At 43.1% G+C, this 23,745-nt stretch overlaps 1 protein-coding gene across 3 annotated transcripts in view; it reads right to left on the bottom strand.

Moving 5' to 3' along the window:
- The window catches only part of ST3GAL5 (ST3 beta-galactoside alpha-2,3-sialyltransferase 5), a 60,872-nt gene that overhangs the window by 13,413 nt on the left and 23,714 nt on the right, over positions 1-23,745 (bottom strand). For 2 of the 3 annotated variants that reach the window (XM_010330367.3, XM_010330368.3), the window contains exons 2-6: positions 20,938-21,061; positions 18,424-18,535; positions 5,308-5,651; positions 3,816-4,002; positions 2,158-2,316 (exon numbers count right to left, since the gene is read on the bottom strand). In XM_010330367.3, the coding sequence (XP_010328669.1) occupies positions 2,158-2,316; positions 3,816-4,002; positions 5,308-5,651; positions 18,424-18,535; positions 20,938-21,061 (926 nt within the window). Of the gene's footprint in view, positions 1-2,157; positions 2,317-3,815; positions 4,003-5,307; positions 5,652-8,053; positions 8,135-18,423; positions 18,536-20,937; positions 21,062-23,745 lie in introns of those variants that run through there. The other variant, XM_039460556.2, reaches the window with a different exon arrangement.

Here is a 23,745-nt window from a genome sequence, read left to right as displayed (position 1 = left end):
GAAACCAAGAGGAATTAACACAAAGGACACTTTACTCCTGTTTAGCCAGGGCTCTAGGCATCGTTCGGTCTTCTCCAACCCTGTACCCCTCAGTGACCAGCTTGGCACACAGGGCATACTCAATGTTTGTGGAAGGAGTGTGTTAATTCGACTGTCCATTGCGGTGATATATGGAGAGAACTAAAAAACGATGAAAAACTCCCCAAAGCATGTTATCTCTATAGCACGCCCTCTGAGAGCACATCTCCTATTGCTCAACAGGCGGCTTCTTCTGCTGGAAGGACATATACACGAGTTCTGACCCTGCAATTTTAGATCAGAAGTCCTCTTTTAAGTTACTGTTTTTATCCAAAAGAAAAACTCCATTTTATCAATTATAAAAATAGGCAAACATTGAGTTCAACTAATAGATTATAAAACAGAAAGCAGAAGCTTTCTACAGACTTCACCTCTGAAGAAGGGCATTCTTCAAAGGTGTCTTTTTCCAGGCTTTTATACTAAACACATACGTTTATTTTACAGGTGTTCTATATCTTGATTTTCTCCTTAATATACAGTGGAGGTGTTTTCCCATCACAATATTGACTTGACTTTATAATAATTTGTTTAAACAATCCCATAATGATGACCACTTGGCTGTTTTTAGTCCTCTGCTGTTAATGCTATAGTATATATCCTAGAATATCCATCTTTGCAAATTTCTCTAATTTCCTTGTAATAACATTTGTAGTGTAAAACTGCTGGGTCAGAGGTTATTCATATTTAAAATGGTTTAATATTGCCAAAATAGCCTCCAGGAAAAGTGCCAACTGATCATTCTACCCACATTCCTACCAAACGAGGATATTATCAAACTTTTAAGTCTTTGCTAAGAAAGTGGGCAAAAATGCTACTGTGGCTCTAATTTGCCTTTATTTGATTATTGGTAAAGCTGAACATTTTTCCATGTATTCTTTGGCTATTTTAATTCTTTTGTGAAGTATCTATTCCTATTCTTTGCCCATTTTCTACTGGTTCATATTTTTTCTTTTTGATTTAATAAGAGCTCTTTGTATTCTGAGAGTGTTTACTCTCGTTGTGTATGTGATAATTTCCACACAGGTCTTAAGTTTTAAAGACACAGGTCAAGTTATTCAGATCAAGAAGCCCAAGTAATAAAGGCATGCACACCCCCGCTCCCCCTGGTGGCAGCACTTGCTAATTGCAGGTAAAGAATCTACTGCAATAAATAGCTTAGAGCACAAAGTTCCCAAATTAGGCTGCAAAATAAAAATCGTCGAGGGAATTTAGAAAATCTTAAAATACAAACCAATTAAATCAGAATGCCTAAGATGAGACACAGGCATTAACTGAAAAACACTGTTCTTGAGGATTGACTTTTATAACTATCACCTACAAAGTGATGATAAAAATCAATTCTCACCAGAGTGGCCCACAGAGTGAAACTGTAAATATGGCCGGGTGCGGTGGCTCACGCCTGTAATCCCAGCACTTTGGGAGGCTGAGGCGGGCGGATCACGAGGTCGAGAGATCGAGACCATCCTGGTCAATATGGTGAAACCCCGTCTCTACTAAAAATACAAAAATTAGCTGGGCGTGGTGGCGCCTGCCTGTAATCCCAGCTTGGGAGGCTGAGGCAGGAGAATTGCCTGAACCCAGGAGGCGGAGGTTGCGGTGAGCCGAGATTGCGCCATTGCACTCCAGCCTGGGTAACAAGAGCGAAACTCCATCTCAAAAAAAAAAAAAAAGAAAAAGAAAAAGAAAATGTAAATATGACTTTTTTCTGAGACACAGATTTTTTTTAATTTAAAAAAATTTAGAAATAAAATGTAAATAACTTTTCAGATCACAAAAGTGCCTTTCAGCATCCTGCAGCTATACGGAGTTTTGGAGTAAGAATACCTTAAATAGTATCTCAGTGATGTAAGTGTTAATGTGGTGTCTACACTAAAGAGAAGAGTCACTGGAGAGAAGGCCAATGAAACAATGAGGAGCCCTGCAGCCAAGTGCACAGTGGTAAACACACACGGAGCACCTAATCAAAGGCTGGGTTTCTCCACTGGAGATGCTTTTGGGTATACATTTGAGCCAAAGTGAAATTTGTAAACATCTCCCCTCCAACAGAGAACAATTAACTTTGAGTAGCAACAAAAATACCTTATCTCGGCCCCAGAACCTTGACTGAGGCTCTGAGTACTGAAGGATGTCAAAGGCAGTCTCTTTGATGATAACCGGATTCAAAATCCTGAAATGTTTTGGCTGTAGTGGGATTTTTTCTGCCACCTGCTTCCAAAAGAAAAGTCGCACCCAAAATGGCTGAGGAAAGCAAGCAAGTAGTCGTTAGTCACCCTTCCAGGGGAGGGGAGAAAGCATTCCCATTCATCAGGCCAAGGCCATGGGCATGACCCCATGTGGCCCTGTGCACTGCCCTCTGCAGCAATCTACTCCTGTAGGTTGCAAAATCTATGCAAATCCAGCACTTCAACTCAAAAACGTAACTCTAAAATAGCCACTTCCCAAAGGCAGCACTGGACAAAGAGAAGAACAGTAGAACCAGCTCGTATTTGTTTGAGGCAAACATTCCTCAATGGCTCTAAAGCTACCATTTTGTCCAGGGAAGCCCAAGCAAACAGCCCAAGCAAAAAGGCTATTAAGTGCTGCGACTGCCCTCACCCTGTATCCTCTCCCACTTACTCTATTTCCTAGTCCCATGAAGTCTCTTGGCAACTGACTAAAATCATTTCATATGTGATTCATCTTCCAACTGGAACTTCCACCCAACAGAAAAATCCAGAAGACCATGATGACTGGTATAGAACCAGCTTTGGAAATACAAATTCTTCATCACATGGAGTTTATGTGAAAAGTCTAATACGTCCCATTAGTTTCACAGACAGCTAGTTTGTGCATATGTCTATAAATGTGCAGACACTCCTCAACAGTTGACTTCTGAAATGTATTTGAATATAATGGGTGGGACTATAAAGTAATGTGATCAATAAAGACAAAAGGAAATGATCAAGTGAGGGCCATCTCCTCCATAGCTGCTATGAATTTATTTCAACAAGGGAACCGGTGACTGAAGCACTTTTGGAGAAGCTCTTTGGGAGTATTCCTTAACAATCTTATATTCTTTTCAATATCCTCAAAAAAACTTATATTCATCAAAGTAAATCTAATATCTGGAACTAGCCAAAAGCTATGCAAGTCCATGTCTGGAGAACCAGGTAGGTGAACAACCTCAGTCACAATTTTGGTCACAATCTGGATATTTCCATTAAGCAATGATCACCATTTTCATGTTACTCTTAATTAGGTTCTAAAAGCAATTTGCAGCAAATTTGCTGAGGGGTGACTGGGCGGTGGCTCACGCTTGTAATCCCAGCACTTTGGGAGGCGGAGGCAGGTGGATCTCCTGAGGTCAGGCGTTCAAGATCAGCCTGGTCAACATGGTGAAACCCTGTCTCTACTAAAAATATAAAAATTAGCTGGGCATGGTGACAGATGCCTGTAATCCCAACTACTCAGGAGGCTGAGGTGGGAGAATCACTTGAACCTGGGATGTGGAGGTTGCAGTGAGCCAAGATTACACCACTGCACTCCAGCCTGGGCAACAGAGTGAGACTCCCTTTCAAAAAAAGAAAAGAAAAAGAAAGGATTGCTGAGGGGTTTCTACAAAGAGAGTGATTATCATTTGACAGACAACATGAAAGTATGCACTCCACTGTGCATGTGTAAAAATAAAAGGCTATAATTACAACTGAGTCTCCTTCACTTTTTACTAAGGAACATTTAACAGAAGTTCTAGTGCTTACCAGGGTTTCATTTTTTACCATTGCTTGAAGCCAGTTGAAATCAACACTCTTAAATAAAACAACAACAAACAAGTCATTGGAATAATATTCAAAGTCAGACAGTGGTGCGCCCTCTGGATAAGTCATCCTTATAGTAGTTTTATTTCCAACGTGTTCTGAATATCCCTCCACTGGTGCACTGTTTAACCTATTTAAATAAAAAGGACAAAGACATACTGACAAAACAAGCCATCAACCATCTTTGCATACCAGGCATTATCCATGTCACGTCCTCCACATTTTCTTCATTTTCTTCAGACTAGGAATGAGTAGATGGTTTGGGGGGTGGGGTACCCCACCCTTCCCAGCAGCCTCATCGCCCCTCCCAGCTCCGTCTTTCTAGGAGTTCAAGGAATGCAGCCTTCTGTCACTGACTGAACACTTGTATCTAATTCCTGAATGTCAAGCGATTTCATCTAGCTCTACTATTTTTACTCAATCTAAGCACATTACATTTGGGACTTTCTCTGGGTACCAGTAAAATTTCCTTGGAAATTTCCCATTGTGCTCAGATATTAGTTCTTGCCAGAATTTCAAAAAAGGAATCAGAAGGGAAAATCTAGTCCACTATGCCCGGTTGACTTTTTGATTTTTTTTGTAGAGACAAGTTGTCTCTATGTTGCCCAGGCCAGACTTGAACTCCTGAGGTCAAGCGATCCTCCTGCCTTGGCCTCCCAAAGTGCTGAGATTATAAGCATGAGCCACTGCACCTGGCCAGAAATCGATTTTTAAACAGTGAAACCAAAACAAGAATCCAGGATGACCGCCTCCTGGCTATCATGGTGAAGTTTGCACTTCCCTGTGTGCCTGCCATGCCCCAGCCAGCACTGCCTTCCAGGGCTCACTGGCTCGAACCCCTTCTCTAGAAGACTCAAGTCTCCTGCTGTGTCCTCTTCTTGCCCCTGCCTGGCAGTCATGGTCCTTTGCTGGTTTACTTGAATCTATCCACCTTCCAAACCTCACTTGCTCTGACAAGGTTCTGCCACTGACTGCAGCCTGCAGCATGCTCCTTCAACTTAGGGTCAGTATGACTGCTTGGAGCATCCAACCGTTTTGTGCTTTTGTTTCAACTTCTCAAACAGTAAGTCCCTTCATGGCAGGGGCTGTGAAGAGCGTCCTGCATCCCTAACGGTTCCTGGAGCCGCACCGACCATGAGCAGTGCGCTGAGTTCTAGGAGGGAAAGGTTGGTTTTAAAAGCAATGTACCCCAGTCTGGGCAACTCGGAGAAACCCCATCTCTACTAAAAATATAAAAAATTAGCTGCAATGTGTGTGCCTGGGGTCCTAGCTACTGGAGGGGCTGTGGTGGGGGGATCTCCTGAGCCTGGGAAGTTGAGGCTGCAGTGAGCCGAGATCACACCACTGTACTCCAGCCTGGGTGACAGGAGTGAGACCCTGCCTCAAAAAAGTAAAATAAAAACAATAAGTAAACAAATAAATAAAAGCAATGTACCTTATCACAACATCGAACTGGTTCAGGGTGTGGCCTAGTTTTAATCCGTGTAGTATTCCTCCGCTTCCGATAACCACACAGCGCCGACAGGTCTTGGCTTTCAAGTGTTCAGGGAGGTCGTGCTCTGGCAATAGTTCCAACAGGGTCTGGACTTTACTGGAGAACTTCCGGAACCCAAAAGGAGGATCGTACTTGGACTCGGCTTCACTCGCTTTGGGGGCCTTCCGCACAAAAGGGAGTAAGTCCAGGCTATACCTGTGCTCAAATAACAGTGCCATTGACGTCTTGGCAAACTTGGGTCGACATTCCTTCTGCAAGACTTGCTGGGCGTATTTCTGAGCTCTCTGGAATGAAATCACAGCAATCTGGGTTATAAAAACTCTCCTGCATTTAAAATGTACTCTGCAAGATGACAGTTTGTCCTGTGATATCTGATGTAGCTCCCGTGTTGATTACTGTCTTTTAACAAAGAACATTTGCATTTTCCAGTTAAGTTAGGCTTAGAAACTGGAAGAAACAGCCTGGGAGAATCACATGACAAGGAGATAAACACAGCAGGGTATTCATTTCATTGCACAGGCAAAGCAAGAAGGACTCCCACCTCCCACCCCTGGCCTAACACTGTTCAAATACATTTGGGGTAAAAAGTGTACTTTGGGGTGTTTAAGACTTCATGTTTCATAACATTCTGATATATGCTACAACATGGTTAAACTTTGAGGATGCTGTGCTAAGCAAAGGCAGTCACAAAGAGCCAAATACTATATGACCTGATTTATACGAGGTATCTAAAGTAGTTACATTCATAAAAACAGGTAAGAAAGGTGGTTACCAGGTCGAGGAGAGAGGAAAAAGGGAAGCTATTTAATGAGTACAGAGTTTCGGTTTTACAAGATGAAAGTGTTCTAGAAATTTGTTTCACAAGAGTGCAAATATACTTAACACTGCCAAATTGTACATTTAAAAATAATTATGACGGTAAATTTTATGTGTGTGTTTTTTTTTTACCATGATTAAAAAAAAAGGTTTCATATATCAGATTCTCATCTAGCAGGATGATGAATAGGCTTATTTATCAGTTGAGGTACAGAGCTTCACACAGCCTAGAATGCAAATTACCTTAAACAGAATCAGGGAACAATGTCCCCTTAACATAGAAATTGCATTGGTTTCAAAGCATTTTCCTAGTCTGCATTTTCTTACACATTTTAATGTTTCGTCTCAGCCAAGAGCTGCTGCTAAATCTCAAGTTCATTAGCCCAGCTGAAAGCAACAAACCTCAGAGGAAAGGCAGTGTGGTGGCTTACACCTATTAGCTCAGCACTTTGGGAGGTCAAGGTGAGAGGATCACTTGAGCTCCGGGGTTCGAGGCCATCCTGGGCAACATAGTGAGATCTCATCTCTACCAAAAAAATTTGAAAAATAGGCCAGGTGTGGCGGTATGCTCCTGTGGCCCCAGCTACATGGGAGTCTGAGGCATGAGTCTCAAGTGATCCTCGACCTGGGACGTTGAGGCTTCAGTGAGTCGTGACTGTGCCACCATACTCCAGCCTGGGTGACAGACAGAGACAGGCTTCAGTGAGTCATGACTGTGCCACCATACTCCAGCCTGGGTGACAGACAGAGACGCTGTCTCAGAAAAAAAAAAAACAAACCGAAACACAACCTTGGGGGAATATGGTACATGTGTCCATTCACCCCAGTCTTCCTCTTGGCTCAGCTGGACAAATGCTTCTCAGAACCTCTGTCAGGTAGTTCTCCCTAATCTTTGTGCTTTTTTGCCCTTGTCTCCGTATTTAGCAGCCTTGGCCCTGAGCTACCCCTCCTATTCACTACCTTCTTACAGGCAGAAGGTGTGTGTGTGAGATCCTATATTTACTGGGATATTTATTATTAGGAATTTAATATATCTTTTCAACTTTGTCAGTATCATTATGAGGATTATTACTGTGGTATAGGTTTAAATGTTTGCCCCCACCTATGTTTTTCCTTAAGGCCTCGTTATTTTTATTTTCTAATTTTTGCTTAATACATTTTTTTAAGGAATGCATCTATCCAATTACGGCAGAAACATTTAACATATTATAGCTTTGCCAAATTGTTGACACCCATGATATCACTGTCTACATCCCAAGGATCTGGCCCAATTTCTGAAAAAGGAAATGATATTTTTTGAGCTTCAAAAACGCTGCTGCAGACACCATGCATAACCACTGCCTCCGTTTACCCTCATGATAACTATGGCACCTTAAAAGACAGTCATTAGCATCTTCACTTTGTAAGAGGTCTGAGCTAGCACAGCAATCTAGGCTGAGTCCTTCCCTGGCTCCTAAAACAACAGCTTCTTCGGACAGAAATCAGCACACACAAACACCACCACTGAGAACAAACGTTTAAATACGAATTGGCATCTTGATGAGGAATCCATGGGAAAGCCAAGCAAGGAATCTGCCATGACCCTGAGCCCCCGAGCCAGCAAATGGAGGGGCTCATCTCTGGCCAGGCCTCCAGCAAGCGATGCTCTGGTGCTTCATGCCAAGCTGGGGGAGGCAGGACACAAAGAGCAGCTATTCACACTGCACATTCATCTCTAAACCTCAGGCCTGAAGGTCATGAATGGCAATTTTGAGAGACCTAAAGGTCTAATTCTCCACTAAGAATCATATCCTAAGCGTAAAGTTTTACAAATCTCCTAGGACAGAAAGGAACATCTGAGAAGTGGCAAGAGGGACCTGGAGAAGCTCACCGGTGGCCACAGGACTAGAAAGAGGTGCGTGAGTGAGCTGCACGCTCGCGGGGCTGCCAGGTCTCCTCTTCAGAAGCTTCATCTAGAAAGGAGTAAAATTTCATTCCACTTCCATTCTCACCAAGAGGTCAATTTCAGGCTTCCAACTTAATTTTCTATACTGTGGGCAGGGCACATGTCTCATAGTCACCTCTGACTGTGACCCCTCCTTGCGCCTAACTCACAGCAGATGCGGTAAGTCAATCCTGAGTGAGTGTTTTACGTGCCGCTGGCAACAGCTAAAGCCACAGCAATTCCTCATCTTCTTTTGTTTCAGCTCGTTTAACAACTCTCCACTGCCTGCCTGGAGACAGGACTTTCTTTGTAGAGAGCTCACACGGAACTCCATCTCACAGCCACTAACACAAGGACCACACAGGCCATGTCCTCCACTCTGGATGGTTTCTGTTCTTGCTTCAGTGGCACACAACCAGATATCATTGTCTTGGGGGCTTCCTCAGAGCTTGTCCTACATCTTTAAGTGAGTTGAACCGACACTTGTCTCAGCTGCTCTCCTCCCCCTCCACTGCTTGCCTGTGGCTTATAGCTCAGAAGAAAATGCCTCAAGGGGAGCGCCCCACCTTCAGCGCTCGCCTTGTATGAGTGAGGAAGAGCAGGCAGTGTGACCAGGCCGTCTTCCCCTGCAGGCGGCGCCAGAGCTCCCAGGAAGGCCTCAGGCAGCTGGGGCCCAGATGGCATTCATCCAGATAAGGCTCCCTGGGCAGCCAGGTGCTGGCGACTTTCTCGTAAAATACACGGACTCCTCGTAAAATACATGGACTCCCACTCGTCTCAAATCCAGGGACAAAAACAAAGGATTCAGTTTTTAACATCTTCTGGGCTGAGCTTGCAGGTTGCCCATGATTAAGACTAAGTAGATAGGGGCCGGGCGCGGTGGCTCAAGCCTGTAATCCCAGCACTTTGGGAGGCCGAGGCGGGTGGATCACGAGGTCAAGAGATCGAGACCATCCTGGTCAACATGGTGAAACCCCGTCTCTACTAAAAATACAAAAAATTAGCTGGGCATGGTGGCACGTGCCTGTAATCCCAGCCACTCAGGAGGCTGAGGCAGGAGAATTGCCTGAACCCAGGAGGCGGAGGTTGCGGTGAGCCGAGATCGCGCCATTGCACTCCAGCCTGGGTAACAAGAGCGAAACTCTGCCTCAAAAAAAAAAAAAAAAAAAAAAAAAAAGACTAAGTAGATAATCTGGTAGTGCCAATTGTTAATGCTGTGGCAATGTGTCAGGAAAAACATCATGTGAAATTCACAGAAGAGTATTAAAAACAGAGTAATTTTCCTAAGCAAAATCCCCACTTTCATTTCCACTCTGAAATTTTGGGAAAAACCCTTCTCAGAAATACAAGCAGCATAATTCATAGTATAAGGCAATGTTCTATTGCCCTTATTATTGTTTTTTTTTTTTTTTTAATCCAGAACAGGGTAGAGCATTCAGATTGAAAGAAAACTCATGTCTGGAGTTAAGGCGATGTGGGATCACATGATCTGGAGGCATCAGTTCCCTGTAGAGCTTTCGTTTCCCACACCTGTAAACTCCGGTGCTGTCTCTTCCAGGTTGCTCTGATGCCCAAAGCATTTTGCCCAGTGCCTGGCATGTGTGGAGACTTGTATGATATCACACAAGGACAGTAACTGAGGGTCAAGTTATTGACATATTTTACTCACATTTAAGTTATAACTTTTACCCAGTTAAAAGCAGAAAAAAAAATAAATAACCAAGTCACAGAAAGAACACTACAGTATAAACTCAACCAGGTGGGGGCAGCCTGGGGCTGAGGGATGAGGGTGGGGACTGACTGCAGAGGGGTTCCAGGGAACTTGCTTGGGCCATGGGAATGTGCTAAAGCGAGACTGTGGTAACAGAGGTGTGGCTGCATACATTTATTAATACTTATCAAACAGTAGGCTTCAAAGGAGTAAATCTTGCCTATCAAGTGTTAGAAAAAAAATAATCAGGAGATGTGGAGGCTGGACTCAGTTCTAGATGAACTAGCAGTATCATCTTGGTAAAGCATTTCTCCCCAGGTAGAGGCTTCAGTTTTCTTACCTCTAAGACATCCCAGGAAGACCTGCAAAGAGGGAAGCAGTACTAAGGAGAGAATGGACTCGGTTTGGAGGTGCTGGTGCCTGGGCTCACCGCATGCCTCAACAGGGAGGGCCCTGCTTCCTTTAAAGGTACGGTGTAGGTCTGTAGAGTCTGAGAGAAGATGACGAGGAAGTGGCTGAGTCCACTTGGCCATAATTAACTGCATGTAATGCCGTCCGCAGGGTGATAAGTGGCCTTTAGCTCTCAGCGAGGAGAGAGGGCCAAGTTCAAAATGCTGCTACACATAGCTCAAACTGAAACAGACATCAGCGTGCCCTCATCTCTCCTCAAACTTCTTTTAAGTGCAATTTCACATCTGAACCACACTTTTTAACAACTGGCACATTAAGGGACATATTTAAATAGAAAATACAAAACCCACAACTGCTACGGCCACATTTCCTCTGCTGCAGTAATGCAGGCCGGGACCAGTGCCACCAGACAATGCTAACAGACAATACTAACAGTCTAGCAGGGCTGGCAGGGTCCCACTCACACTGTGAGTTGCTAAGTGGAACCAACAGAGCTAACAGGGCCCCACTCTTACGGCTCTGAGGCCTTCTTCTGCCAATCTACATCCATGAGAATTCAAATCTGTCCAGATCAAATCTCCACTGACTGCCTGGTTTTCTTCATAGAGAGCTCACACCAAACTCCATCTCACAGCCACTCAAAACACGAGGGCCACATGGGGCACGTCCTCCACTCTGTTCTTGCTTCAACAGCACACAACCAGATACCAAATTAAGGAGCTGCTTCGTGCTTAGTGTAGCATTCAAGGCCTTCCACTATCTGGCCCTGTCTCATTTTCCGTCCCGTATCCTGTGATCCCTCCATCCCAAATCCTCCCTGATAGGCAACTCTTGCTGTTCCTCTCATGTGCAAAGCCTTCTGAGGTCTGCACTTCTGCACAAACCACCTTTTCTGCGTGGAAGGAAGCGGGACATCCTGGCAGGACCATTTTGAAAAGTGGAGCATTTTAACAAGGTCAAAAATATTAAAAAGCGACTTAAAAAAAATTCTCTAGTAACAGAATAAGACACTCTCAATTCCACCATAGTTACAGCAGGCTTTCACTTTGCATTTTACTAATTTCAAACTCACGGAGTTTTACAAACATGTTTGACTACATGACTGCCCCCATTCCTTCCTCTTTCCCTATGAAAAATTACAAGGGATTTCCCCCTTTATTTGTTTCTGTATTACTTGAATTTTTGGGTTTTTTAAAAATAATAGAAAAAGGAACCTTTTAGAAATTGCTCAGCACTGGGGTGACATGGTAGATGGACACTGTGGGATGCTGCTCAGTTTTGCTTAGGTGGCTTTGGCTCCTTCTCCAGGCAGGTGTGGGACCAGGGAGGGTGACTTCCCCATCAGAGGTCCTCCCGCCCCCCTTGTCAGTGATTGGTCAGGAATCCTCACTGAAGTCCATCAAGGCAGGACACTGGCATCTGTGAAGGCTGCTACTGGTCCAGCCACGAACTGAGGTCTAAAAATTGGCCCGGTGGCCTAATGAAAGGACTTACATTCCATGGTTCAGGGACAAGCAGCAGGGAGTGGGTGCTGGGGTTTTCCCTGTCTACCAGTGGATGTTTAGGGTTGAACGGAACTATCAGTCCTGTTGCTTACATTAAAACTAAGGTGCATTACTGAATGTAAGAATTACATGTTACAGCTGGATTTTCTGTACAGTCTAGAGCCCATAGATAACGGAAGATTGCTCTGTGATTCAAGTGCTAGCTCCCCCTCCCCCCAAAGTCTAATATACATAAGTGCCTATTAACTAATATAAAACGTTGAGCATGCAACCCCTGTCTCCCAAGAGCTGGCCTGGAAGACAAGTGGGGAAGATGAACAGCTGAAATCCTACAATGATAAACATCAGAATTAATGCACGAAGTGGCTCTCTCACATACAGAGAGGGATGATCAGGGTTAGCCTCTTAGAAGGGGCAACCCCAAGCCGAAATTTGACTTAAAATATGAGTAACGGAAGGGTAAAGGGCAGGGAAAGGCTCAAGGCAGCAAAGAAAGAAAGAATGCAGCAAACAGAGGAAAGTTCTTTTCAACAAATGGTGCTGGGATGACTGGAGAACCACGTGCAAAAGAATGACCCTGGACCCTGACCTCACACTGATAAGGTTTGGCTGTGTCCTCACGCAAATCTCATCTTATAATTCCCATGTGTTGTGGGAGAGACCCAATGCTAGATGACTGAATCATGGGCTGGTCTTTCCCATGCTCTTTGTGTGATAGTGAATGGGTCTCATGAGATCTGCTGGTTTTAAAAATGGGAGTTTCCCCACACAGTTTCTCTCTTTTACTGGCTGCTATTCATGTAAGACGTGACTTGCTCCACCATGATTGTGAGGCTTCCCCTGCCACGTGGAGTTGTAAATGCAATTAAACCTCTTTTGTAAATTGCCCAGTCTCAGGTATGTCTTTATAGGTAGTGAAAATGGATTAATATTTCATATACGAAAGTTAATACAAAATGGATCAAAGACCTAAATGTAAGAGGGAATATGTTATAAACATATGACAAGAAAACTTAGGACTAAGCAATGGTTTCTTAGATATGACACAAGAAGCACAAATGACCAAAGGAAAAATAGGTAAATTGGGTTTCATCAGCATTAAAGACTTTTGTGCTAAAAATGTTAATATCAAGAAAGTGAAAAGACAACTTAGGGGGTGGAGAAAAGACTTGAAAATCACATGCCAGATATAGGGGACTGGTATCCAGAAAACAGAACTCTTACAATTCAAGAATAAAGAGTCAAATAACCCAATTAAAAATGGGAAAGGGATCTGAACAGGCATTCCTCCAAAGAAGACATACAAATGCTCAATGAGCACATGGAAAAGATGCTCAGCATCATTAGCTATCAGGGAACAAGAAATCAAAAACACAACGAGATATTACATAACGTCTTTCAGGACAGCAGTAGTAAAAAAGGAAAGACAATAACAAATGTTGATGAAGATGTGGAGAAACTGAAACTCTGGTACATTACTCACAAGAACGTAAAATGATGCAACCATTTTGAAAAAAGCTTGGCAGATCCTCAAAACGCAAAACACAGTTACCATCTGACTCAGCAACTGTATTCCTAGTATATACATAAAAGAACTGAAAACAGGTACACAAACACATACACACATTCACAGCAACATTATTCATAATAACCAAAAGTGGAGACAACCCAAATGTCCTGATGAATGGATAAACAAAATGTGTATGTCCATACAATGAGATATTATCCAGAAATAATAATAAAGTACTGATACATGCTACAACATGGGTGTACATTGAAACATTATTCTAAGTGAAAGAATCCAGTCACAAGAGACCATGAAATGGATGACTCCATTTATATGAAATGTCCATAATAGGCAAATCTATAGAGAAAGAAAGTAGATTCGTGGTTGCCTATAACTCGTGGGAGGGTGAAATAGGGAGTGACTGCTAATGGATATGAAGTTTCTTTTAAAAACCTTCTAAATTTGCATCATGGTGATGGTTGCACAATTCTGTAAACCACTAAAACCATAGTGTATTGCACAAAACCATTGCACTGTATCCCTTTCTTTTTCTTAGTGTCTTATTCTGTTCTGTTGTATGGGCTGGAGTGCAGTGGCATGATTATAGCTCACTGTAATCTCAAACTCCTGGGCTCAAGCCATCCTTCCATCTTAGTCCTGGAGTAGCTAGGACTACAGTTAAGAGCCACCACACAAAGCTAATGTTTTTCTTTTTAGTAGAGATGATGTCTTGGTATGTTGCCCAGGCTTGTGTCAAACTCCTGGCCTCAAGTGATCCTCCCGCTTCAGCCTCCCAAAAATCTGGGATTACAGACAGGAGCCACCATGACTGGCTGTACTGTATGCTTTAAATGGGTAAACTATATGGTGTGTTAATTATACCTCAATAAAAATGTTTTGAGGGCAGGGCATGGTGGCTCATGCCTATAATCCCAGTAATTTGGAAGGCCAAGACAGCAGGATCACTTGAGTCACTTGAGTCCAGGAGTTTAAGACCAGCCTGGGAAACATAGTAAGACCTTGTCTCTACCAAAAAAAAAAAAAAAAAAATTATATACATATATGGCAGGTATGGTGGTGCATGCTATAGGCCTAGCTACTCAGGAAGCTGAAGTGGGAGGACTGCTTGAGCCTGAAAAGTTGAGGCTGCAGTGGGCAACGATTGGGCCACTGCACTTCAGCCTAGGTGACAGTGAGGTCCTATTGAAAAGAAAAGAAAAGAGGTCGGGTGTGGTGGCTTACACCTATAATCCTAGCACTTTGAGAGGCTGAGGTGGGCAGATCACCTGAGGTCAGAGGTTCGAGACCAGCCTGACCAACATGGTGAAACCCCATCTCCACTAAAAATGCAAAAATTAGCTATGCATGGTGGCGCATGCCTGTAATTCCAGCTACTTGGGAGGCTAAGGAAGGAGAATCGCTTGAACCAAGGAGGCGAAGGTTGCAGTGAGCTGAGATTGCGCCACTGCACTCCAGCCTGGGCGACAGAGTGAGACTGTCTCAAAAAAAAAAAAAAAAAAAAAGAAAGAGAGAGAGAAAAGGAAAGAAGAGTTTCACTCAAGGACCTGTGAGGGGCTGAGTATGCCTAAAGTACACAGTGCTGGGACAATGAGGTGGCACAAAGAGGCTGGAGAAACCAAGTCACGAATGGTCTCATGGGCCAGACTGAGAGTCTGGATATTTTCCTGAAGGTAATGGAGAGGTGCCAAAGAGTTTTAAGGAGGAAAACAACACATTAGATTCAAACTGTAGAATACAACTACTCCAGCCACAGTGGGGCATGCCTGGATGCAGGAAGGCAGGTGAGAGACACACAACCAGGGCAGCGGGAAGAGCAGGGGACCCTAAAGGCAGCCCTGGCTCACTACGCCTTTCCTTGGAATACCAGGAACCACATATTTTTACAGACACAGTCCCTACTCTTAAGTTACTTATACTTTAGATGGCAGGAAGAGAGGCTCACCTGAATTAGGATAATACCGATGGAATCTGGCAAGCTTCAGAGGAGCTTGGAAATACCAGTGAGGTTCAGTCAGAAAGTCAATGAGTTGGGGACTGGCAGGGCTGCATGCAGGTGTTCTTTGAGACTCCTTCCCGTCGAGACAACTCTACCCAGAATTCAGAACAGGGAAAGCCCCAGGTTATGAAACCAGCCTCCATTTTTCCAGTCAGACACTGGCAAATTGCAGAGAACCACAGTATCTCAGTCCTGGTAGGGATCAGAAAGACTCCTGAGCCCCTCCCTGTCTGATGTCTGAATTCTACCTACAGGACCGCTGGCTTTTGTTTTGTTTTGTTTTGTTTTGAGAAGGAGGTTCACTTTTGTCGCCTAGGCTGGAGTGCAGTGGTGCCCTATCAGTTCACTGCAACTTCTCCCTCCCAGTTTCAAGTGATTCTCCTGCCTCAGCCTCCTGAAGAGCTGAGATTACAGGTGCCTGCCACCACAACCGGCTAAGTTTTGTATTTTTAGTAGAGATGGGGTTTCACTATGTTGGCCAGGCTGGTCTCGAACTCCTGACCTCAGGTGATCCTCCCACCTCGGCCTCCCAAAGTGCTGAGATTATAGGCGTGAGCCACCATGCCTGGCCAGACCCCTGGCTTTCTTAAAGACCTCCAGAGTCACCACAAAGGTGGTCCGTTTATCCCATCTTTGGATGCTCAGGGCTGTCAAACCTTTCTCCTTTGAGCTTGGCTGCTATCCCCTGATACAGAGCTCTGCCATTAAGGCCACCTAGACCAGCCCATCCTTCCACAGCCTGAACCTTTGGCTCACTGACACTGGCCACCACATGCCCTGCACCAGGTCTGCTCTCCTTAAAGCTACACAGATGTTTCTATCCCTTCCATGATTCCTCTGGGAGGGGATCTTGAGTTTCTACTCTGGTCATTCTCAGAAATCACTAAGATTTCTTGGGGAAGACGTAACAAGTAACAGCCTAACAACCAGAGCACTTGACTGACGACAGCAGAGACAAGCAGACCATGTGGCTTAAATTCAAAATGATCACAGGCAGCACAGGTTGACACAGATAGCCCTGACTGGACAGTAGAACTACGAAGTTGATTTCCCCCAAGATATTACTAAAATACACCTTCTCCACCCTGTGCCTGTGGAATAGTATGCTTAGTCCTTGTACAGGAGAGCTCACCTCTCTCCTCAACTGCCTCAGACTTTAGAACAATCACTTTACAGTTGGTCAGATGGTAATGGACAGGAAAAAGAAGATGCAAGACAAGGTGGAGAAGGGCAGCAAAGAAACAAAGGGAAGAGTTCCCAGCCCAGCAGTACGCCATACCAAGTGTCATCATGCAAAGACTTTCTCAGGAGACAGAAACAGAGACAGGATGTCTAAAACTTTTATCCAAGAGAGCCAAGAGAGCTGTGAAGGGCCTTGGAATTGTAAAGGACTGGGGGGTTGGTGGGGTAAGAGGGGGGTATGTCTGCAAGGCCAGACACACCAGGAGGAGAGGGAAACCTGAGCAGAGGGTACTGGAGACATCCCACTCAACCAAAGCAGATGTGTTAAGCTGATGCAATGACATGAGCCAGCAGACACCTGAGGACACCTATGCTGGGAAGGCTGGCCCTGCAACCAGCAAGACCCCCAAGACTCAATAGTTTTGCAGAAGCCAAGCTATGCCTTTACTAATTGAGCTCCTCATTTACTTGTTTATACCTGTCTGTATCACGAAAAAATTGGAGGCATTTCAAAGGATGTACAAATTAAAGTAGAAACATATGAATAAAAATCAGGACCAAGAAAGGAATTTCGTGTATACTATCTTACTCAACTTCTACTTTTCACAGCTGACAAAACTGGGACTCAAAACAAGTCACCTGCCTAGGGTTTCACCATTACTAATTGACAGTTAGATTTGAATCGAGGTAAAATATTTAAGCTCTTTCCTTTCTGCACCATGCTGCTTTTAATTTTGGTCTTCTCTGTGGACACTCCTTACCCGGGCAGAGAGCAGAGTGGTCAGGAGATCAGACTCTGAAACCACACCACTGACTTCAAGCCCTGGCTTCACCATGCACCATGCACTGCTGCAGGTGACCCTAAATCTCCCTGCTCCTCAGTTTCCCCAGCTGTGAGATGGGTATGATTGTAGCACTTAAATCCCCAGGAATGCGACAAGAGTTAAATGAACTACTATTGCTAATACACTTTTAGAACAGTTCCTGGCATATAGAAGCACTAAACTACATTAACTAAACTAGCGAGCTAAACTAGACATGAACTTGGGTGAGCAGCTCAAACTTCCAAGCCATCATCTGTAAGATGGAGATGATCCTGGGATATCTTCTAGGCATAATGACTAAATGAGATAATACATAAAAAGCATCCATACATGTCAGTTATCATGCCTCTCATGCTACCTTATTTAAAGTTATCTCTTCTTCCATCCTGGGCTAAACATTAATAGGATAATCTAGCCACTAAAATCATTATTGAAATTAGCATTTGATATGTCACTTGATTTGGGAACATAAATGTAAGCTGAAAGAAAAATCTTGCAATGCAATGTGAATTCATTAAAATTAAAAACAAAACACAGAAAGGACAGGTGATATTAACAGAGTTTCTGGCCAGGCATGGTGGCTCACATCTGTAATCCCAGCACTTTATGAGGCCGAGGTGGAAGGATAGCTTGAGCCTCGCTCAAGATCAGCCTAGGCAGCATGGTAAGACCCCATCTCCACAAAAAAATGAAAAATTAGCCAGGCATGGTGGTGCATGCCTGTGGTCCCAGCTACTGGGGAGGCTGAGATGGCTGTGTTCTTGCCACTGCACTCAACCTTGGGTGCAGAGTGAGACCCTGAATCAAAAAAAAAAAAAAAAAAAAAAGAGGGAGAAAAGAAAAAAGAGAATTTCTTTGTTGTTTACTTTAAGAATATGTAAGTAGACAGCATCAGGGCAAATTAACTCCACAACAGGGGCCCTAGAGCCTATTGGGTTGAGCCCACCTCGCCCCACACTCCAGCTGCAGTAAATGGGAGGAGGATACTGTGGAGTAGTTAGTTTTATGTTTGGTTTTAGAGTGCTGAGATTAAGTAGTTGCCCCTCTGTGTTCAAACTTTTATTAACATATATTTGTAACACGGTAGATTAATGATATTATAGTTTAAGCATATGCTTGGCAATGTTTTCATTTAAACCACACCAATGGGATATCTAACCTTTACACGGTCAGGGTCCACATAGTGCATTTTTTTCATGTCACATTCTTCAGTAGTATAATTTAACTTGAGGATATAAAGAATCCACACTCCAAACACAAGCAATGTACATCTGGAAAAAAACCAATTAGGTATTACGATTTGTCATGTGAGAATAAGACACAATGTGAAACTGAAAATGGAATCCTAAATGAGTTTGCCTGCTATGCAGCGTAAAACTACAATCTTTAAGTTGATGTCGGGGTGAAAGGGAAGGGCCATTTCCTATTTTCCTGACAAGATAAAGTGGTCATTTATGAGTCATTGCTATAAGCAACACAGAAAAAAAATTTCTTTGCAAGAGCACTGTAAAAAAATCTGAATCACAATGCCAATTCTTGAACTTAAAATCAAGTAATAGATTTGAACTATAATTCTTGGTTTCAAACTTTTGCGATTTTAAAACTCTGTCAATCCTTAAAAAAAAAAGAGAGAGGGCCAGGAGCAGTGGCTCAAGCCTGTAATCCCAGCACTTTGTGAGGCGGAGGCGGGTGGATCACGAGGTCAGGAGATCGAGACCATCCTGGTCAATAAGGTGAAACCCCGTCTCTACTAAAAATACAAAAAATTAGCTGGGCATGGTGGCGTGTGCCTGTAATCCCAGCTACTCGGGAGGCTGAGGCAGGAGAATTGCCTGAACCCAGGAGGCAGAGGTTGCGGTGAGCCGAGATCGCGCCATTGCACTCCAGCCTGGGTAATAAGAGCGAAACTCCGTCTCAGAAACAAAAATAAAAAAAAAAGAGAGAGAAAAGAAACAGAAACAGTCTATTCATAGTACTTCTAAAGAATTCTACTCAGAAGTGAAGCTGACTGTGAAATGAGACAGAACCATTAGTTACCCTTAAGTTGACCTAAAAAATATTTGTAAAGATCTGATAAATTCATACTATTATATAGTTTAACACACACACACACACACACACACACACACACAGGACTTGGAGAAAGAACTGAGTCTGGTCTTAGTTTTAGAAATCTCATTTTTAGTAAGCTCTCCAGTGACACAAACTACGAGCTAAAAAGTTTCAACCAAAGTTTAAGAACCACTGCTTTAAACAATTCTGTTCTTGAAAGAACAAATACAAGGAATAATTAAGGAGAAAACAATCCATTTTCTAAAGAAAGGGCAGTTTTTTTGTTTTTTCAAAAAAAAAAAAGCATCTAGTGTAACATACTATATGTAATGATATGTAATAGATGCAAAATATTTCTTAATATTTGAGGATGAGAATACAATGAAGTGTTGCTGGGAGTGTTTCTAAGACTTTAAAATTCTCATTTAAACAGGCTTCCCATGACAACTTGGACAAGCATCTTAATTCTTCCCTGGGATTGTGTATAATGATAAGTAAACAAGATGCTATCAATTTGTGTAAAAAAGTGGGTTTGGGCAGGGGGCATGGCAGAGTACACATGTGTACACACACACACACAGACACACACACACAAGAAACTGGTGACACTGGTTATCTTTAAGTATGGAGGGGAAATGAGGAGTAGGGATGAGATGTTTCACTGAGACTCTAATTTAATCTTTGAATTTTTAATCTTGTAAACCTAGTATTACCTATTCTTCTCTCCAGCCCCAGAAAAGGTGTTACATTCAGTGCATATACTTCCTTTGTTCTGATTTTTTTAAAAAAAAAGAAAGAAAAGGGTGTGAAGGCAAGCCCAGTGTCTGTGGCATATATCAGACTGTGCCTTAATTCCCGGCGCAAGTCCGCCTCACCCACAGCCTAAGCAGCACAGGGCACGGGTCTATCCCACCTGCTGCCTTGTGGCCAACGCCCAGCACAATGTCAGGCACATGGTGGACCTCAATAAATATTAGCTGGTGACTAAAGGGAGGCTGAATATGACATACCTTATTCTTAGAAATTTCCTTTTCTCCTACACCTCCTAAGTCAGTAAAGTGAGACAGAAGACGAGATTGCAAGGTTGGATTTCTATCTTTAGATATGAAAAAAGGGCAATTTTCAACTGAGTTTCACTGGTATATATGTAGGGGAAAAAACCCTGCTAAGTTCCTCCTTGATTAATTCTACCACTTATTAGGATATAAGGGTGACCTGGGCCAAACACCTGTCATAGTTTTTAGTATTCAATATTTAATAGTATTCAAGTGCCTTCAGGGAAATTTAATTAACCATATTTTAGATTAACTTACAATAGCTAAGGGAAAAGCCCTCTTTTGTTAAATAAGGGCATGAAGAGCAGTGCACGGTGAGAGTTGCTCTCCCAGGCATCCAAGCCAAGGTACAGAGCCCAAGAGCTACCGGGCACTGTGCACTTACCGAATCCAGCCAGCTGCACAGGCCAACTCCAGCTGTGCACTCACTCTTTACTCAGATGTGCCTTTGACTAAGCATGGCCCTCCAACATAAGCCATCTTTAGGGCTGTCACTGAATTTTTCTCCTACTTCTACACAGTTGACCCAAAGCAGGGGGATCCACAGTCCCAGGGGCGGTACTTACTTGAGAATATCTTTTAACAACAAGCTGGGCCTTCTCATCTTGCTTTGAGCTCGGGTGTACCATTGCAGGGAAAGCCTCGAGCTATCACTTCTCAGTTTCACATAGGTGTACTCACTTGGCATTGCTGTGAAGAGAGGGGAAGAGAGCAGTGGGGGCAAAGAGAGGGGAGAGTTAGGAGCATTATGGTTTTCAAAGAGCCTTTAGGTGTTGCATCCATACCATGGAATACTATCTGGTAATTAGGAAGAACGAACTATTATTACATGCAACTAAGTGGATGAATCTAGAGGGAACTATGCTGAGCTGATACCAAAATATTACATCCTGTATGATTCTTAATATTCTTCAAATGACAAAATTATAGAAATGGAGAACAGATTAGTGAGTGTCAGGAGTTGTGGAGGGGGAGGTAGGTGTGGCTATAAAAGGGCAACATGAGGTTGTGGGGAAGGAGACGTTCTGCATCTTGACTATCCACATCAGATTCCAGCTGTGATAGGTACTATAGTTTTGCAGGATGCGCCCAATGGGAGAAAATGAGTAAAGGGTACACAAGATCTCTCTAGATTATATTTTATGACTGCATGTGAGTACAATTACCCTAAACTTTAAAGTTTATTTTTTACAAAAGGTCCTTTTACCTTTTAGAGCTATATACAGAAATATCCACAGATCAAATAGGGAAAATGATATCTGCTTCAAAAACTCAGGAAGGGAATAAGTGGAAGGCAGGGGAGAATAGATAAGACTAACTTTAAGCTGATAATCTATTAAACTGGGAGATGGGTACTAGGGCTCACTACAGAATTCTTCCCACTTCTGTGTATGGTTAAAATATTCTATAATAAAAAATGTTTAAAAAGAAAGTTACATTAAAAGCAGAAGTGCTACATCAAGAAAAAAAGAGAGAATACGGCAATTTTGCAAAACTTTTCTTGAAAAGTATGTTAAGTATGCCTGCCTACTTACCCTTGAATTAATTTTATCTGTAATTTTTCAAGTTTTAAATAATATTCCAAGGGGTACTGTAGTAGAAATTGGTCTGTCTCGCCAACATTCATTTTCCCCTGACTCTCAACTTAATAGAGCTCTGGATTTTTAGTGGAGTGTAGCACTTCCCAGAATGAAGACTACATTTCCCAGCATCCCTCGGAGCTAGGACTCAAGACTAAGTTTTAGCCAATGGGATATGAGCAGAAGCATCTTGTGCAATTCTCAACGTGCATCCCTTGGCATACTCTGGTTTCTCCTTTATCCCCTCTTCCTCCTGACTGAAATACGGACACATGATGTACCACTCTGGACCACACAGAGAGGACATTACTCAAGGATGGTGGAACAACAAGAGGAGCTGGGGTCCTTGGGACAACCCCATAGGGCCAAGAGCTGCCATTCTACTTCTGGACTGGTCTATGACAGAGGAATAAAATTCTGTCTTGTTTAAGGAACTGCTAATTAAAAGCAAAGTTGGCTGGGCGTGGTGGCTCATGCCTGTAATCCCAGCACTTTGAAAGGCAGAGGCGTGCAGATTACCTGAGGTCAGGAGTTTGAGACCAGCCTCACCAACATGGTAAAACCCCATCTCTACTAAAAATACAAAAATTACTTGGGCGTGGTGGTGGGCGCCTGTAATCCCAGCTACTCAGGAGGCTGAGGCAGGAGAATCGTTTGAACCTGGAGGTTGCAGTGAGCCAAGATCATGACATTGCACTCCAGCCTGGGTGACAGGGTGAGCCTCTGTCTCAAAAAACAGAAAAGAAAAAAAAAAAAAAGAAAAGAAAAGTTATATCTTAACTAATAGAGGCATGAGTTACTATTATAATAAATGCATACATTTAAGAAATAATGTCTTCACTATACTTAGTTTTTAGTCAGATGGAAGAAGTCATATCTCCTTACTTACTCGCTTTATTTTTCCCATTAGAATTTTGCCATCTTCTTTGGAAAAAAATCTGTTTATCTTAAACTAAACAGGCATTCAAGTTATTTTTTTTTCTGCTACTGTAAACAATCTCTTCCTTAACTCCAATTCTGTGTAGCAATAATTTTTATCATTATGTATAATTCTATCTAAATGGTTTCAATAAGTGTTGAGGGCCTTATTAATAAACCTTTGCTGGAGAATCTGCTGAGTTATTAAATGAGAAGTTAGAACAACTGAGATCCTGCAAGGTTTTCAAACACCACAACTCTGTGGTTACTTCATGTATGGTCAAGCCAAGTGGTACTAGCAGGCCACCTGGGCCTGTGTATATTTAAAATGGAAGTTTCTGAGATGACCAGAAAGATACTCAGTTCACAGCAAAGTGGACCTCCAGAGAACAAAGAAGTCTGTGGCGAGAGTATGAGAAAGACTCTGGGGCCTCCATCCCCAGGCTGCTCTGTCACTGAGTTGGACAGTGTTCTAGCTCTTGTTCTACTCTGCCATCAGACTACAAGCCTGCAAATATTTCCCAAACTCTCTCTTACCAGCTGGCTTCCCGTAAAGTTGTGATCCTAAGGATGTGCTGGAGAAAGAGTGGGAGACAAGGGGAAAGAAATCATCTTTCTCTTCCCCTGACTTGGTGAAGCTTCAGACAGCAGTAGGAACAGGCAAGGAAAGGTATCTACATGTGACTCCTGCAGCAGTCATGGGCATTCAGGTTCTTGGGTTTTCAGGCAGCAGAAGCCGTGGCATTTCCAGCAACTTTGTGACAAGTACAAGCTTCAGACTAGGGGTGACAATGGCTCTCTAAAGACCAAATCCATCTCTCTAATGTGGACCTCTTACCTAAGCCCAGACCTGTATAACTAATGACTTGTTTGCTA

The sequence above is a fragment of the Saimiri boliviensis genome, chromosome 1 (genome assembly GCF_048565385.1).
Source record: "Saimiri boliviensis isolate mSaiBol1 chromosome 1, mSaiBol1.pri, whole genome shotgun sequence".
Classification (NCBI taxonomy): Eukaryota; Metazoa; Chordata; class Mammalia; order Primates; family Cebidae; genus Saimiri; species Saimiri boliviensis.
Note: the sequence above shows the minus strand (reverse complement) of the source record. Positions and strands in the feature narration are given on the sequence as shown.